Genomic DNA, 18365 nt, shown 5'->3' on the forward strand with positions numbered 1-18365 from the left:
CTAAAATTATACGACATTAGGTTTTAAAAAGTTAAAAACGATTACTTACCATGTTGTGTAGTATGGTCATAATATATAGGTAGGTTAGATACCTCGAGAAATATTTTTCAAATTGATGCCGCGTTTAATAATATACGCATAATAATAGATATATTTGAGTCACAGATTTCTATATTATATTATAAATAATATAATATTTCAATTAGTATAGAATTGTGTGATTTGAGTATTTCGTAATAACATTGATATGATGATATGAATACCTAGTCACCTAGGTACTATAGTCTATAGATCGCTCACTATGGTACAAAATACTTTGCACTAAATTTACTAGCGATCCTGGTTAGAATCGTAAATTTAGCGCAGCGAGCAATCTATATAATATTTTATATTCATAATCAATATGGCAATAGGAAGGGAGGGATGTAATTTATCTGATTGTGAAGCTTCTCCAATCGAACTGATTTTGTAAATTAGAAAAAAAATGTATCTCAAAAAACTTTCTATACTTCTACAGTTTGTTTGGCTATGTCTATTAATAATATGATATCGTAATATTTAACACGCTCCATAAGTATTGCAACGTGGTTATAACTTAATTTCTATTCCATAATATTATAGAAACCATTTAATTTGTTCGGTAGCTATGGATTTCAACACTATTGTGTGAGGGTCCCTATATTATTAATAATAATACGGGTTTGTTTTACAACTCCACAATTATTAATTTTTCTTAAATAAATTCTTAAGTTACTTAACTGTTTATTGAAAAATGGTTGTTAATAAATGTATCTTTGAATTCGCTCGTGTTGATGGTGAATGTCAATCTTATACTGCTATAGCCTATGAGCCACTTTTTTTAAAATATATATAGGTATAATAATTTGGATAGAGCTGAAAATTGTTGAATGTGTATAACTACCTATTAATAATTTTAATATATTAGTCACTTCTGTAGTATGTGTCTATAACATATTATAGCAAGTAACAACGGCGTCGTCCAAATTTCTTTTCTATTAACGTATAGATCGCCATTAAAATAGATAGTACCTATGTCGCAGTTTTAGCCATCAAACAGTTGCTGATGACTTTTTTTATTCAAAATTTTCTTCTAGTGTATTTCGTTGTGGAAGGGTTTCTGAGCAATCTTTAAAACTAAGCTAGATATAGTTTACGGCACCGTCGAGTAACAATTTTGCCAAAAAAAATTTCAGAAATATTTGTTAGGAAAGGAATTGAAAACAGTTTTTAAAACGACGTTTATGTTACTTAGATTTTTAAAAGGAAGGATCTTATCTTGACGCCTCAAACTGTGACATACTATTTATATTTTAATGGCGATCTATACGTTGATAGAAAAACAATTTGACTTTTTGATATAAATTTTACGTTTTTGAATTTTGTGGTGGAAGGATTTCCGAGCGAACTTCAAAACGGCTTGACTTGGTGAACTTGTGTTTTAATAGATGTCTACAATTGTGATTTGTATGAAAACTGTTAGTCACTGTATTTGTTAACACTGGGAGTCCAATTTAAAATATATTATAATTATCCTGTAAGTTAAAGCTCTAATGTTTCTCGGCACCGACCAAGCTATCGGTCGATTATTCAAAATCAGTGACAATATTTACCTTTACAAATACCTATCGGTATCATAAAATTTTATAATTTTGTTGAAACCTAGTTTATTATCTTAGCATAATATCATTATATATTAACACTTTCTAGAGGTATATAAAAATCAACGCGCGTGTTGCCCGATTTTGTGTTGTACGAAATAACATTCTGGCTGTACATTTTCAATCAGAGCACGTATACATTGTGAAGGAGCTATATCTAGGTATATACTTTTTATATACCCATCTATATACTACCGCGGTCGCCCTCGGTTTTGGATAAAACAAACGGCTAATAGCACTCTACCGCGACTTTGGACTATATATATTTATAGAGATTGGCGTGTTGGGCGGTATTGATTGGCCGGCGAGGTTTACTGTATACGCACCTACTTAAATTGCCCAAGACTGTCTGTGCCGATGGGGTGCGGCGGGGCCTGGAGTGCAGTCGTCAGGACATCAATCCCTTTTATCCTCTCCGTCATTGTTTTCGGACAAATTGTTACGGACATTATTTATTTATTTTTGTGTTTTTTTTTTCAATCTCTATCGAAGAAAATGCTTAAAGTCTTACGTATTAGTGCAACAATTATTATTATATATACCGCAGTAAACGTCTACCAGCAATAATTATACGATATAAATATATAGGTATTAGGTAACACTACAAACCGACTTGCTTGTACTGACCACGCACCAATCATTGGGCGTGTCTACGTATATTATATATTTTGTGGTGCTATTAATTCTAATATACCTAGGTATATATTAGTTCGTCGAAAGTCAATTAGTAGTTGGAAGTGTATCAAAAATAGCAGTTGCACGAGTCTTTAGGTCGGGAGACGTAGGACGTAGAACAAGGAAGTCTAGCATAATGAAAATAATATGTCATTGATACCTGGTATTATTTACCTATATTTAGACAATATAACACCATAAATAACTAAATAGTAAATTAAAAACCCACCATATCGAGGTGGTGGCGCTGGATAACTTATTGAGTAAAATTACGATTACTTAAAAATAAAACAAAAATATAGTGGCGAGAGCACGTTAATCCCTACCAGTTTTTCAATGCCCCGTGTGACCATACACTCCACAGTTCACCCCTAGCAGATTAAGACGAATTTGACACCATCTAATATTTATTTTCATGCTGTACTTGGATGTTAACTAGATTGAGTCACCATTATCTCAAATGACTAGTCTATTCTAAGAATACTATAAAACATTTTTAAAAAAATGATAAATATATAATATTATTACATTCAATTTGTATAAATTAATATTTTAATATTTTATCTAAATATGATATAACTAAATTATTTGTTATTATTCTAAGTGGGTAGACAGTAGACACTAGACTCATATTATAATAGTATAATGATGAATTAATAATTGTAATGATAATAAATTAATAAACAAATTTTGTTTGACGTAAATAGATTCGTTTAGACTCTAAACTTTAGAGTTTTGAAACAACACTTCTTAGCTACAGATTGTTATTAAAAATGTATTGCATTACTTATGCTTTCAACTATTTTGTTTGTAATATGTACCAATATATTATTTTAATTAAAACCCAAAATTACTTTATTTCACACTTAAGTAATATAATATAATATATTGGTGTATAGTGGATTATAATAGTTACCTAATAAATTCTTTTCTGTATCGTATAACTGCATAAGAGGTACATTAACATTATTATATTGACAATTACGCAAGATAGCGTCGATAGCTGGTCATAGGTATATAAATATTGTATTAGACGGATAGCCGTTACGCGGGGTTCGGGCGATAGATTTAAACAAAACGAAAACGGTCGCGTCTAAAATACAAGAGCGAATGGGTATAAATTATAATAATATACTAAAGTATACTTTCGATGCCATGGATTCGACTATTAAATTGTACAGTTGTACATAGGTGTATATAGGTGTATTATATACATCAGCAGCTATTATCTATATTATATATATATAATATATATAGTTATTTTTCGCTAAGTTGGCAGGCGTTTGCGATATTTATATATGCACATTACATATTATATTAATATGTAATATATACCTACTGCATACGCTATATTATACACTTTGCGGGATTCGTCGAGATCCGCCGAACAGATATATCGCGGGCCAAACGTAGCGGAATTAATGAAATTCGAGTGGCTAGAGACCTAACACTCCCCGCCGGTGAGCCCTTCGCGTGCGCATACGTATACACCACACGCGGACAAGAGCGATCGCGCGATAATAATATAATATAATACATATTATAAAAGCGGAGAATGATAAAACGATTCTTGTGTTACATTTCGGAATTCTTTTACCATACATTAACGCCGAGTCGAGCACACTATACCTATAACCCGTATTATTATACCACTGCCGCACACTTTTATGAACACTCCAAGAGTCTGTGAGGCGGCGTCGGATCGGCCAATCGGCGGATCGAGTTCGTGGAGCCGCGGTTTCCGCCCTCCGACGCCGGCCGAAGACTCCGGAGTTCGCGGTCCCTCTCTCTCGCTCACTGTAACTCTTCCTCTCTGGATTTGGCGACTCGTAGTCGTCGTAGCCACAGGTAAACAGTCATCGGCTTCCCGAATCGCCGGACGTCCGGGAAAACTGTTGCGTTTACCGCCGCCGTCACCGAAATAGGTCAGTATAATTTTTATTATTTATTATATTATTATTACCCATCGTTATAAGTATTGTTATACATAATTATAATATAATATATAGACATATAGTCACTGGTTTCCGTCTTCAGATAATATTATACGCAAGCAGCTTTTACCTGCCAAAGTTTGGTTTTATTATTTTAATCCTAAACTAAAAATATAAGAGAATTCTATAAAATATGCCTATACACACCTTCCACATTTTTTTGAATAAATATTATAAGTATTACTATCGAGGAGCCTATACAATTGTATGAACATAAAAATTTGTCCCACTTGAAATGTAAGAAATAAAAAGACATAAAAAAAATATAAGTTACCGATAACAGGTGTTGGGCACTCCATCGCTTCTGAAACGAATAGTTTGATAATACTATAGGTTATAGGTAATTAGAAACCAAAAAAATAAAATATCGTATGTACAGTGAAAACAATTATTTAAAACCAATACCTACATAAAAGAATTTTGAAAAATTGATTGTATATTAGTAACAAATTATATGGGATCTTATAAGTTCTAAATAGTCAAATATAGCCTCATGTATCTGAAATTATGACAGTATTATTATTTATTGCAATTGAACCTACCTAAAAGTAAATCTCGATTTACGTTTTAATGAATACTTACATAGTTACATAATATTCAATAAACACTATACACGTATTGGTTTTGTAAACTTGTCATATCCATATTTTATTTATAGAAGTTTTGTTGAAAATTTCGTTTGATTGGAATATCAACAATATATTTGATGAATAAAAGAATAACGAAACGATTATTATACGAACACTAAAAATTGATTAAATATAATATTTATGTAGCTATATATTTTTAAATACTAATTGCGATTACATATTTTTTGTACTGTAATCAGTATCTTTTCATCAACCACCATTTACTGAACGAATTGAAATGTTTTTGCACAAAAGAATAATAAATACCTATGACAGGTAATTAGCGGACTTTTATGAAAAGCGTCTGGTTTGAAGTAATTGTGTACTAGTATAATATTATCAGTTAATTGGGTTACGAAAACGAAACAAAACTATTCAAGCCATTAAGCGGTATATGAAATTGGTTTTTGCATGGTATGCTCTATCCCTTAGAAGTTTTTAGTTATCTATTACGTATTACACGACTCGAGACTTACTGAAATAACTGTTTTCCTTTTGTGAACATTTAAACCTCACAGTTTATACTTTGTAAGATTTTAATACATTTTTTACCTTCTTAGAGAAAAAAATAAACAAAGAAATGAGAAATGTTTATAAATATTTACTAATGAATTGCTATTTAGTATTTTTTTTGAAAATTCAAATATAGAGTAAAACAGGGTTTTTTGTTAATATGTATTGAAGAATAGTATGTTACTATTTATGGTTATAACTGGTGGTTGGCAGTGAAGGTGTGGTTTTTCCCATAAAAATTATACAAAAAGTATTTGTCTCAGTTAAGTCAAGTTAAATTTGGTGGCTTCACTACACGTTTGCCTACTAAATGTCACGCCTGGCATTAGCCATGCCAAAGATTTGTTTATATTGAACATAATTTATATTTGTATGTTGAATACTAAATGTACCTATGTGTGAGCTATCCTATAGAGATTAAAAAAATAAGCTATAAACACCATAAAAGTCTTTGGGAATCTATTGATATAACTTTTGTTGAAAATGTCCCAGTAGTTTTTGAATCTTTAGCTAATAAACGAATAGACGGGCAAACACAAATTTATATATTATAGGTAAACTAGTGTACTCGTCAATGCGTTGTTATTGCTAGGTTTTTGTGATTTTTCAACTCCTTTTGAGTGTGGGCTGCACATGACAGCATGGGCTGTGTAAGCATTTTTTTTTAAGTGTAAATTATATTATATTTTAATTTATAGCCATCCCGGTCAGCGTCGTCCGAGAGATTCGCTTATGATTATGCGAGCAGTATATTATCAGATAGGTATAATCTACCCATGTTAGAGAACTTCTCCAGGTGGACATCTTATTTACCTTTTTTCGTGACAAAATCTTTTTATGAACTTACATATGTACCTACCAGTTTGGTTTAATATATTTCTGTGCCAAAGTTCATCGCAATCGGATGAATGACTTAGGAATGCATAAAGGTCATAGCTACAGATATTGTTTGTCTTTTAAAGATGATATACATTATGTAGAATAATAGTTATTAGCTGTTAACAGTGGCATCTATTCTAAGTGATATTTTTACGAGACCCTGCCCCTCCACGGAATCCTGAATCATATGTGTGAAAAATTTGGTGACAATTGTCAAAAACTGTGGATTTGCATTAATTTACTTGCAGCGTATGCTTCATTTATATATATCCTGACTAGTAATGTCTGTATTAGCTGACTATCTATTATCGTCTGTCCAACCATCGATTCAAATTTGCTTCTGGTGAAATATTCTGGATTGCTTTTTGTTAAAACCGGTCGAGTATTATATTATTAAATAAACATCAACTATAAACTTTGCCTCATATAATATTCATAATAGTCGTTACTCAATTTAACATGGCCATTGCGCGTATATAGAACTATTATAATAGCTTTATTTGCCTAAATGAAAAAATATAATATAAAACAGAAAACTATATCCAATTATAATAACTATTTTAGTATCAGAAACATTCGATTTTCGTGAGCCGATACAAAATGCGTGTGATGTGAGCCACTTTAGTGACCCTATAGTAATTTTCTCGTTAAAAAAACAAAATTATAAACCCTCCTCGAATCTCAAGTAGTCTTCATATAATTTTTATTAAAAACGGTTTAATAGTTTTTATGTTTATAGACGACAAAAAATGAAAGAATGAAAGATTCATTATAGATTGCTAAGCATACGTTTAAAATACCTTATACCCCTGTTGTGTCGTTCAACCGTCTGTTATTTACCAGTACATTGTTACGATTGTTGATATTAATTTTTGCATTATAATATATTAGTATTCAAAACAAAAAACTACAAATACACTTAACTAGAATATAACTATTTTAATACTACAGTTGACCTAATAAATAGTTTAATAACGGTTATACTCAAAGTAAATTCATATTAGCCATTATTAAAAATATCAAAATATGAGTATTTAATATAGACTCATATACTAGCCAATATAAAAAAGTAGGTAGAAAAACATAAATTTTGTTAGATTGTGAATGCAATTGTAGTTTAGACGTTATATAATTCTAAAATACGCTTGGAAACCTGGGATTTAGCACGCTCGCAGAGTGAGCATTCCAAACGCGTGTTTATATAATATATTGTATAGACAATAATAATAAATTTAAAAAGGTGGGTAAGTGTATGTCGCTGTTCTGTACAGTAGGTTACAAGTGGGTCACTGTATAATGAATAGTATTAAATTTGAATTCAATGATATAATATCACTGAATAAGAAAAACGATTCTGAGTGGAGACGGTTTGTCAGTCTAGGTATTAGACATACCTATTATAGGTATACTTATCTATAGTTTTTAAAAAAAATTGACCTATAATAGGTATCAATAATAAATTCCAAATTAATCATATCACAATATCAATCAGGTAACGCGTATTAGTAATGTTTTATTTTTATATACTGTATACAAAATTTCTACCAGAAGGAGTGCTTGGATTTCAACATATAGTACCTTATCTTTTAGAAAATTGGATCAAGATGGTACTTTAAAGAGGTCATTTTCCGATTTTCTCGATAGTTATCTAATGCCACGGGAAAGACCACCGAAAAATTACGAAAAAACGCTAAAAATGGGATTTTAATTTCTAACGCTTTGTTTATCACCATAGAAACGAATAAAAAATTATAATATTATAATATTAATTCAACTTACATGATAAAATAAATAATAACAACATAAAATATCCAGACTGACAAACCGTCTCCGCTCAGAATCGTTTTTCTTATACAATGATATTTTATAATTGAATTCAAGTCTAATACAACCCATTATACAATGACCAACTTGTAACCACTGTACAGCAGAGCGACATCCACTTACCTGCTTTTTTAATATCGACTATTATCCTCTAACATTGATAACTCAGAATCTTCTCATTTGAATTTCGATTTAGAAGCATTAAAATTTTCCAAAAATGATCTGCTAAACAGTTTAAAATAGAAAAAAAAGATACTTATTTGAAAAAAATAATTTTTCATCACCACAGGATATTCATTTAAATGATAAATAATCTAAGTAATTGACAATATTATGGTCTTTCAGACTTTGGAATTTAAAAAAATGCATTATTAAAGGATAAAAGTTGGAGTGAGTATACTTGGTAAATTTCTTTCGTCTCGTTCAGTATTTTTCCTACTGTAATATTGAACTAATCAAACTTATTGGTCATACATTTGATCGATTCTGTTTATTGTTGAATATTATTACCTTTATCATTACTAATCTGTGTTTTATTTTTCCAATCCGTCTTGCAATTGCTCCAAATAACCCATCTGCTCTTTGTGTTATTCAACATTTAAAAAAATCCATTTTCATTGAAACCTTGACAGTAATATCAATAAGATTCCTTTTTACAGATAGAGCAAATTATTCCATCTTTTTTAATTGTGCTTCTTGAAATATTCTTCAGCTTATTATCAATTAGTATTTCCTAACTAATAATACAGAATATAATATATATATTATGTTAAAGCTCGCAGCGCATGACCTCACTCGACCAATGTGAAGGAATCGCATCCTCAAAACCCATGGATGTAACATTTTAGTCATATGTATTATTATTGTGTTATTATAATTGTAGAAACAATTCAGTTATTAAAAAAAATATTTCATCCACTCTTCATAAAAACTGAGTAAGCAGGTCACTGCATTTAATAGAATGCATGGGTAGAATCACTATAAATAACATAAAACAAAACCTTTTATTATGTTTTAATTGATCTAACATAAGTAATATAATTGGAATTTACTGACTAATATTTGGATTCTTTATTATAAAATGTATGTTTATATTTATGAATATCATTCAGTAAAAATTATATATTTTTTTTTAAATTGAAGTTCAAAATGAGTGGTTCTGGAAAAAGTCTCCTTGGTCTTTGGCTTTACCGAACTGGAGAAGATTGGACTCTGAGAGAAGCATCTCCACCAGCTGTATGATACACTAATTTTAACAAATTTTAATCAAATGTTTCGCTTAATAACATGCATATTACAGTCGAGACCTGCAGTGAGTGGTCGACCAGATCCTACGAGATTCGATTCAAGGAACTCTGTAATATTCTCATTGAAAAATCGGGTTGGTGGACTTGCACAAGCACTTCAAGTTTTTCAAGTAAGAAGATTTCAATATTTCATTACCTAAATTAAATTTTTCATTGTACTCAATATAGATAATTTAACATAAAAGCAAACGTAATGAAATCAAAATGTATTATAAACAAGCAATGTAAAGTTAATTTCTGGATGAACACTCCACGGAACTTAATAATTTAATTATAACCATCTACATAATTATTAACACTATTCTATTTGATTAAGTCAGAGTGTATTTGTATACAAATCTACGGCAGGAAAATAATATAATTAAAATATTTTATTTTTTATGTGTTAATTTAATATATAGACAAAAACTTATATTTTTTAAATTACACGCCTATAGTGAATCCAATATAATATTACAAATGAATTGTAAAGAAAAATTAAATAGTTAATTCCAATTGGAACTTAAAGACAATATCTCAAAATTCAAACCCTTTACAAAAAAGTACAAATTCACATATTTAAACAATAATTTACTACATGAAAAATCAGTGTAGGTACTTAGTTCAGTTTCTTTGGATTTTATCATAAAAAAGATATAAAAAATAACTCATGCACTTTGTGTTGCTGTTCTGAGCATTAATTATTTGTCCACCTCAGTGATCTAAAGATATTACATTATAATAGTTATTATAACTAGCAAACTACTAAATTTAAAGCACAACAATGTCGTCTAATTATTACTATTTACTCGTGTTTGACTATCATACAAAATATAAAATGTATGTGTCTATAGTTTGTACTTTGTTCAATAATGGTCATATTTGATTATTGATATTGACTTAGTAGTGAGAATATAAAAATTCCTATTTCCCATCACAATTAATAATCATAATTAATTAATTTATTTTTTTATTAACGCTCAGAATTTGTAGTATACTACAGCATCAATACGAAATACATATTTTATTTCTTTAGGATTTAGGTGTAAATGTGTTGCACATTGAATCTAGACCATCCCGCCGTAGAAAATCAGAATTCGAAATTTTGGTAGACGTGGAATGCGACAATAAAAAAATGGAGCAGTTGACTGGGATGTTGAAGCGTGAGGTTGCAGCTATAAATTTAGCGACATATGAGAGTGGTGCTGAAGTACCACCTCCTACTCCGATGTCAGCGACGGCTAGTTTTGGTAAAAATGCAATTAAGCTTATTCAAGTCTAATTTGTTTTATATAATATGATCATTACATTTTTTTTTATTAATAACTCATTGCGCTATCTATATTATGTTTAATTTTTATTTTACTATCAAACAAATAAAATTAAATAAAATTTATAAATTTATAACTATAATAATTATTATAATTTTTATTAAAAGAACAATAATATGTTTTCCCTTTATTGGCGTTGATTAGGTGTTCTTGTAGCAATCATTTAATAAAACAACGAAATTTAGGTTTTAGTAAAAACATATTTTGTAATATACTTTGATTACTATATCATATTGTTTAACTGTTATTTTTGCGTTATAAGATTTTTCAGAGTTTGAGCTTCCGTGGTTTCCGAAAAAAATTTCCGATTTAGATAAAGCTCAACGAGTTCTAATGTATGGAACGGAGTTAGATGCTGACCATCCAGTAAGTGATTCATACAGAATTTAATGAGTTGTTGAGGATACTTATATTTTTTTTTAAGATTTTGTCTATAATATTTCATTCGCTATTTTCTCAGGGATTTAAGGATCCGGTATATCGGAAAAGGCGTGTAGAATTCGCTCACATAGCGAACTCTTATAAATAGTAAGTAAAATTTTAATATCAGACATAAATGATAAATCAATTTTGGCCATAGGTATTAGGTCTGCTGCAATAACACAAGTAATTATGATATAATACGACACAATATTATATCGTTATGTGTACTATTTTAAAACTTTCGATTCGATACTTAAAACGTGATGATATTGTTTCAGTGGACATCCAATACCAAGAGTTCAGTATACACCCGAAGAAATCAAGACTTGGTGCGTACATTTCAGTTTGTATATCATTATCAATTAAGCTATCAGTGTATTAATTAATTCGGAAAGTCAGTAACCCTTTTAACATTTTTTTTTTAAAAAAATCATAAAATAATTGTAAACATCTCCACACATTTTCTTTATTATACCATGGTCAAAGTGAGGTGGTAAGAGTGATTTAAACTGAATTAAAAAAAAGCAACTTTACCACACCGTAAACTGAGGTTACAGATTTTAGAATATTTGTACAGTCATTTATATGAAAAACGCAATACCTACAAGAAATAAATATGTGTTCAAAAAAATGTGAAATGCACAGTCTCAGGCAGTAGCGGATCAGAAGCTCATTTAAGGAGGGGGCGAATTGGTATCATAGAATTTCAATATATACAAATTAGTCAATAGACATATGTTATATATAAAAAAAAAAATTAAACTGTACCTACAAAAATTCAACAGTCTTTTATTCAATATTAAATAAACAATTAATGTGTGGTTCTTTTATACCAGTCGCAAATCTGTCAATAATTTTTTCCACATCAATGTTTATGTCCCTATGAGTATTGAGTAAAGCTAAGCCAGTTAATCTTTCCTCACCCATGCGTGACCTCATCCACGTTTTTAATCTATTAAACAAAGCAATAAGCAAAATACCAAAAGCAGGAAAGCATAATATGGTTATCAGCTAGGCAGGAAAGTTATAGGAAGTAAAATTGGTAAAATACACACTAAACATTTTAAAATATACATTAATTTTAAAAATCTGCTTTAAATTATAAATGAGGCAGTTTAAACAAAAATATTTTATAATAAGCTCAAATATTAAGAGGACGTTACATCCGCATGTGGTATCTCCGTCAAAAATTTGTATACAACACAGAAAAAACTGTTCTGCGCGGGATAGAACCACTCAGGGTGTAGTAAAAGTAAAAACTCCAAATTGATAGACAATATAATTCAAAACATTATAGGTATGTGAAATATCATTATTTTTTTTTGATATGACTTATACGAAAAAAAGTTCTTATTATTTCAAAATACATTATTTTTTGTTTGTTTTTCAGACTTTAATAACTTTTTCTGTAGTTCCAATATCGAAAAAATAAAAATGATATTTCACAGGTAAAGTTCTCTTTTTTATGTGGCGACAATTTAAAAATGAACCGTTGTTTTCCTCTTTTAATACTATTTCCTGATCTGTCTGTTTTTGCAAATATATAGTTAGGTATTCATTGGCAGAGTTCTCGCACGGTGGTTATGGCTTGCTCGATCGGTAATTAATTCGATTATCTCGAATAAACGTCGGGTAGTCCAATACTGTATCGACATTCGACACCGATATTCAAACTGTTATTGAGTTATCCGGATACAGCGCCTTTACTCGACAATAATAATAATAATAATAATAATAATACTATATATACTCACTTTTACTGCGAAAACCTATCTGATTATTATTATATTATATATACGCAAATGTGCACACGTATGCATTTTATGAATACTCGCATTGATAATTTAATCGAATCTGCAAAACTGTCAAGACGTAATGAAGTGAATTTAATCCTGCGAACAGGATACGGTGAGCGATATCCAATAAAGTCTGACCGTCTGCATGTGAAACGTCGCCGTTAATAATAACGTCAAAAACAATTTTATCCGGCGAAATCGATACACGAGTTTATATATGTTATACAAATTATTATAAATACTTCTATTGGGATTTTCTAAACGATACCAATAGAGACACGCGCGTGCATGTGTTTTTTCCGAGATATAACCAATAAAGAATATTACGTGACATAATGTTTTGTTCTGCCTTACTCTCGGTTCCACATTTTTCTTATTTTTTTTTTCTACAAGACGATTTTTATCATTTATTTATTTATTTTTATATTTTAAGTCAATTAGGTTGGTTATTGTTTATCGTCCTTAATGTAATAATTATCGAGATCATAGTTTATGATTTGCCGCAGGGGTACTGTGATGCGTGAACTTCACAAACTGTATGTGAAGCACGCGTGCAGGGAGTACTTGGAGAACTGGCCGGAACTGGTGAAGTACTGCGGTTACCGAGAGGACAACATTCCGCAGTTACAAGACGTAAATACATTCTTGAAACGTAAGTGAGTCGCTCCAAGCGGTTATACCTACTGTTGATTGTAACCAGCTGAAGGTTGTTATATCCATTGGCCGGCGCGTTGTATAGGCAATTTCGGTACATCGAAAAAGTATCTTGCTCTATACTCCGTCCCACGAGAGAAGTAGACCGGGCGGCGACCAAAACTGTAAGGTACAGGGAGAAAAATCAGAAAAGTCACTTTTTTATTCCGAGGAAAACGTGTTATTAATTTCTAAGGTACGCCAGCTGTATATGCCTAAACTTCCGGTGAACATAACTCTCGACTATTCTTCTTTTTCGACCGCTTAAAAGATAAAATACCTCAACACAAATAATTTGATACCGAAATCACTATTTTGGAAAAAAAAAGGAAAGTTTTCTGGTTTTTTCCCTGTATCTTTTAACTCATCTTTTTCCACGCATTCCCACAACCTCCGACTGTCATAGTTCTTTCACCGATTGTCACATAGTGAGGAAATAGTGCCACGAATCGGCCGCCCGTCAGTCTACATCGCAAAACGGTCTACTTCTTTCGTGGGATGGAGTATAGATTTTAAACGAATAGGTACTTTTAAATATAGGAATATTTTAAGAGACAAAAATCATGTGCTAAGTGCCAACGAACGGGCACTGCGTGGCGTATTTTTTAGTTATACCACACTTATGATTTCTTTATAAATACATTATCAAGTAATAGCTGAAACAATATTATGTTGTAATTAAGACCCAAATTTATCTGAACATAATAATTCTATAATACGCAAAGTATATTTAAATTTTGAACTCACCAAACTGAAAAAAACACAGCTTTTTGTACAATATATAACTTTAATAATATAATAATCCTATAAAAATATGCAATTGAATTTAAATCTGACACGTAGATTTGATATTACCTATATGACCAAGTAAAAAAAAAAATACTACAATATTCGCCACTGGCAACAATCTTGTTAGCAAAATACTATTATATTGTGCAATATAGTATTATAAGGAGAATCAATAAAAACAAATATGTCACGCTCCTTTTAATACGATCTATCTGCTCGCTGCTAAACAATATTAGTTTCCCCGATCATTGGAAATTGTTGGTTAACTTTTGCGCACGTATTTTAGGCAAAACCGGATTTCAGTTGCGACCGGTGGCCGGGTACTTGTCCCCGAGGGATTTCCTCTCCGGGCTGGCTTTCCGCGTGTTTCATTGCACGCAGTATATGAGGCATTCGTCGGATCCGTTCTACACACCGGAACCGGATTGTTGCCACGAGCTGTTGGGCCACATGCCACTGTTGGCCAATCCCACGTTCGCACAGTTCTCGCAAGAACTGGGTCTCAATTCATTGGGAGCCAGTGACGAGGACGTTGAAAAGTTAGCAACGGTGAGCGGCACATGCACGTTGTTTAATGGTTACTAGTCATAACTTCTAATACATAAATTAATACAAAATCAAATTGCTATGTGCGATGATGTTCCTCATATACTAATCCACAGATTTTAAATAATTTTGGCCGATAATTGCAACCGAATTTTGCGCATTTATTCAAAGACCTCTTGGACGGATCACTTTTCATCGCGAAATCCATTCCCTAAAACGTTGCACTTTGTTTCAGCTCACAAACCTCAAATAGTTTTTTTCTCTTTAAATAATGTGGCCACTGGTTGTGAAAAATAAAATGGTTATTCTAACTGGATGTAATTTTCTGTATTTTATTATATATTTGGTAATTGTCATGGAACCTTGATATATATATAACCAATTTAATTAAATAATGTTAATTTGTATGTTTTCATTTTTTTTTTTATGTATCGCTGTTTAACACAAAGGCGTCAGGGATTTATTAGGAATTATCTATGTCACCTATATTATGACAAACACATTGTTTACCACATAGCCTTGAACAAATTATTTTGCAATTAAACAATAATATATGATCTTATTTTTATTATTATTTATTTTTAATTTACCTATCTTGCGTATCTCAAAATATGCAAAGTATTCAAATTATGTATTCTGTGGTTTTTAAACGTTACGATGAGTTTTTCACGGGTATTGTATATTAGATTTTTGACTGGAGCAAAACGGAAAACTATAGATGGATTAATTTTAACCCGGACGGAGTCGGTTAATACAGCTGTAGTAGTGGCATAATAATATGATAATGGTATATATGTAATGGTCACTGATTGGTTAGGAAATAAACATGCGTATTGAATACACCTACCCACACACATTGATTTACATTTAGACGATATGTGGGTAATATTTTTTAACGCAACAACTGTATTTTTATGTTCGATTTAGCTGTACTTCTTCACTGTAGAATTCGGAATGTGCAAACAAGATGGTGAACTGAAAGTTTACGGGGCTGGGTTGTTAAGCTCGGTGGCGGAGTTACGGCATGCAATTGAATCCAATGATAAATTACAGCGATTTGATCCCGAAGTTACGTGTCACCAAGAATGCATCATAACATCGTACCAAAATGCCTACTATTATAGTGAGACATTTGAGGAAGCTAAGGAAAAAATGAGGTGATTTATAATTCAAATATATTCTGCGTGTATAGTGCATACATCGCGTATGTTACCACACGACTATAATATCGATTTTAAAAAATGTTTGTTGAAATATTTTAATATAAATACAAGCCAACCAGCAGTTACAACAGTTAGAATACACAGTTTCTATATTTAGGTATTTTAACTTAACTTAAGGCATCAATATTCTATACAGAGAAATAGCTATTGTTTATATTAATAATTGGGTTATATATTTACTATTGAAGACTTGAAGTTATATTATTACATACGTTTCGAAAGCCGAAATAGAATTCATAAATATAAAAATAAAATAGTACCTTGTACTATACTAAATATGGCAGATGTGTAGAAAATTTTTAAATTTTTAAGTATTGAAATACTGAAAACTTGGTAAAATTGATTTGACTAAAATATTATCAACTATACGTTGGCTGTCGACTAATCTGCAGTGAATTTTTTTGACCTTAAATAGCAGATAGAGTATTATTATATATTTATATTTTATGGTTCTAACTTTGAATATAAACATGGTTCTTTATTGGCTTTTTTATAATATTAATTGCAGTTATAATGTAGTAGGGTAGTTATCTTAAAATAAATAAATAGTTTAATAATATTTTTTACGAATTAAAATTAATGTGTTGTTAAAACCGAAGACTTTAAATAGTCAAACTTTTAATAAAAAGTGTAGTATTATTTTATAAACTGTAGAACATTTGCAATTGTTTTAATGCATTTGTACAAGATTTAATAAATTGTTATTGTTTTATAATTTGATCAGCTCTCCTTGATGATAATTATTCAATAATAAAATATATTGATTCAGAATAAGTACATTAAATGATTTTTACGTCTTGTAAAGCTTTACATCTGTTTTCATTCCAGAGAATTCGCCGATAGCATTCAAAAACCGTTTGGCGTGCGTTACAACCCTTACACGCAGAGCGTGGAAATCTTGAGCAATACGGACAAGATCGTGGCTTTAGTGTCGGAACTCAGGGGTGACTTGTGCATCGTAAGCAACGCACTGAGGAAAATTCACGCCGAAGATGAAGCGGTGGAGAACATCAATAACATGTTACACAAAGGAATGAACGTTAGCGGAGTTTCGCCAGAAAAGTCCCCCGAGAAGTAAAGGCACCCGGAGGACTATTGGATTAAATAAATACTTTGCGAATAAATAATTATAATCAGTCATCTATTTAATAAAAAAAAAATATTAGTCAGCGGATTTATTAGATACACTTAAAATATTATCTCGACTTAAATCATAGTCGTAGTGAGCGATTAGAAACGCGACATTGTTATTTTACCGGTATTACATATTATTATATTAGTCGATTGTATTTTTTTGTCCCCAGAATGAAATATTTATGACGCGTAGATATTTTTTATTGGCTTTATTTTTAGTCACATCGCGCTGTGCGTGCGATTATTATTGTGCTGCACAGTTTTCTCGTTATATTATTATTAGCTGTTTATACAGTTCGGTTGTACCCGAAACCTTTAAATGTGTCCACATAGGATTGACGGCAAACCACATTATAGTTCCATAGACGAGTTGCCTATAAAACAGGTTATTGTTAAAACAGAATTATAGGGATTTTGCATGAACAATAAAATTACAATTTGTTAGTGATTATATTTTAGTCGGAAGTCAGCGAAGAGTACTTATATGTTTAAAATATATTTTATATTTAAGTTTGTAATTTGGTGCAACCGGATATAAATACAATATTTAAATTATATTAATTTTTATGTAATAATTTATATAATATGTTATTGATTGTGTTACCTTCCGATTATGTTGTTAAGTACTGAGTTGCATTAATTAATCACGATTGCAAATTAACTAATTATAATATTATATTAACATACTCATGCAGTTGTACGTAGTAATAAATAATTATTAAAACAATATACATTAATACCGATCAATATCATATAATCGGGTAGTTGATTTTTATTTGTATCAATAACTATATACGATTAGAATATTTAAATGTTTAACGTCAAGTTATGTGTTTATTTATATTAAAAATCAAGAGATGCTCTGTTTCATCACATTATATAAACATACCTAATATCATATACCTATATATTTATCTGGTATAAGTATTTTTAAATGTCCAGTAATATTGT

At 30.5% G+C, this 18365-nt stretch overlaps 1 protein-coding gene across 1 annotated transcript; it reads left to right on the forward strand.

Moving 5' to 3' along the window:
* The first annotated feature begins 4057 nt into the window (after window positions 1–4057).
* On the forward strand, window positions 4058–18154 carry LOC100158737 (tryptophan 5-hydroxylase 1). The gene is made up of 11 exons (XM_001952766.5): window positions 4058–4279; window positions 9337–9429; window positions 9494–9610; window positions 10516–10729; window positions 11073–11176; window positions 11271–11338; window positions 11512–11562; window positions 13536–13681; window positions 14798–15060; window positions 15985–16214; window positions 17109–18154. Exons 2-11 carry the CDS (start codon window positions 9343–9345, stop codon window positions 17356–17358), a joined length of 1530 nt encoding a protein of 509 aa, XP_001952801.1. The 5' UTR covers window positions 4058–4279; window positions 9337–9342; the 3' UTR covers window positions 17359–18154.
* Window positions 18155–18365: the final 211 nt, after the last annotated feature.

This window comes from Acyrthosiphon pisum, chromosome A2 (genome assembly GCF_005508785.2).
Source record: "Acyrthosiphon pisum isolate AL4f chromosome A2, pea_aphid_22Mar2018_4r6ur, whole genome shotgun sequence".
Classification (NCBI taxonomy): Eukaryota; Metazoa; Arthropoda; class Insecta; order Hemiptera; family Aphididae; genus Acyrthosiphon; species Acyrthosiphon pisum.

Bases quoted from the DNA above. Each gene is read 5' to 3' on its own strand.
- LOC100158737 (XM_001952766.5), top strand. From the start codon at position 9,343: ATGAGTGGTTCTGGAAAAAGTCTCCTTGGTCTTTGGCTTTACCGAACT. The intron at 11,177-11,270 runs GTAAGTGATTCA...CTATTTTCTCAG, and splicing joins AGTTAGATGCTGACCATCCA to GGATTTAAGGATCCGGTATA. The intron at 15,061-15,984 runs GTGAGCGGCACA...TGTTCGATTTAG, and splicing joins ACGTTGAAAAGTTAGCAACG to CTGTACTTCTTCACTGTAGA.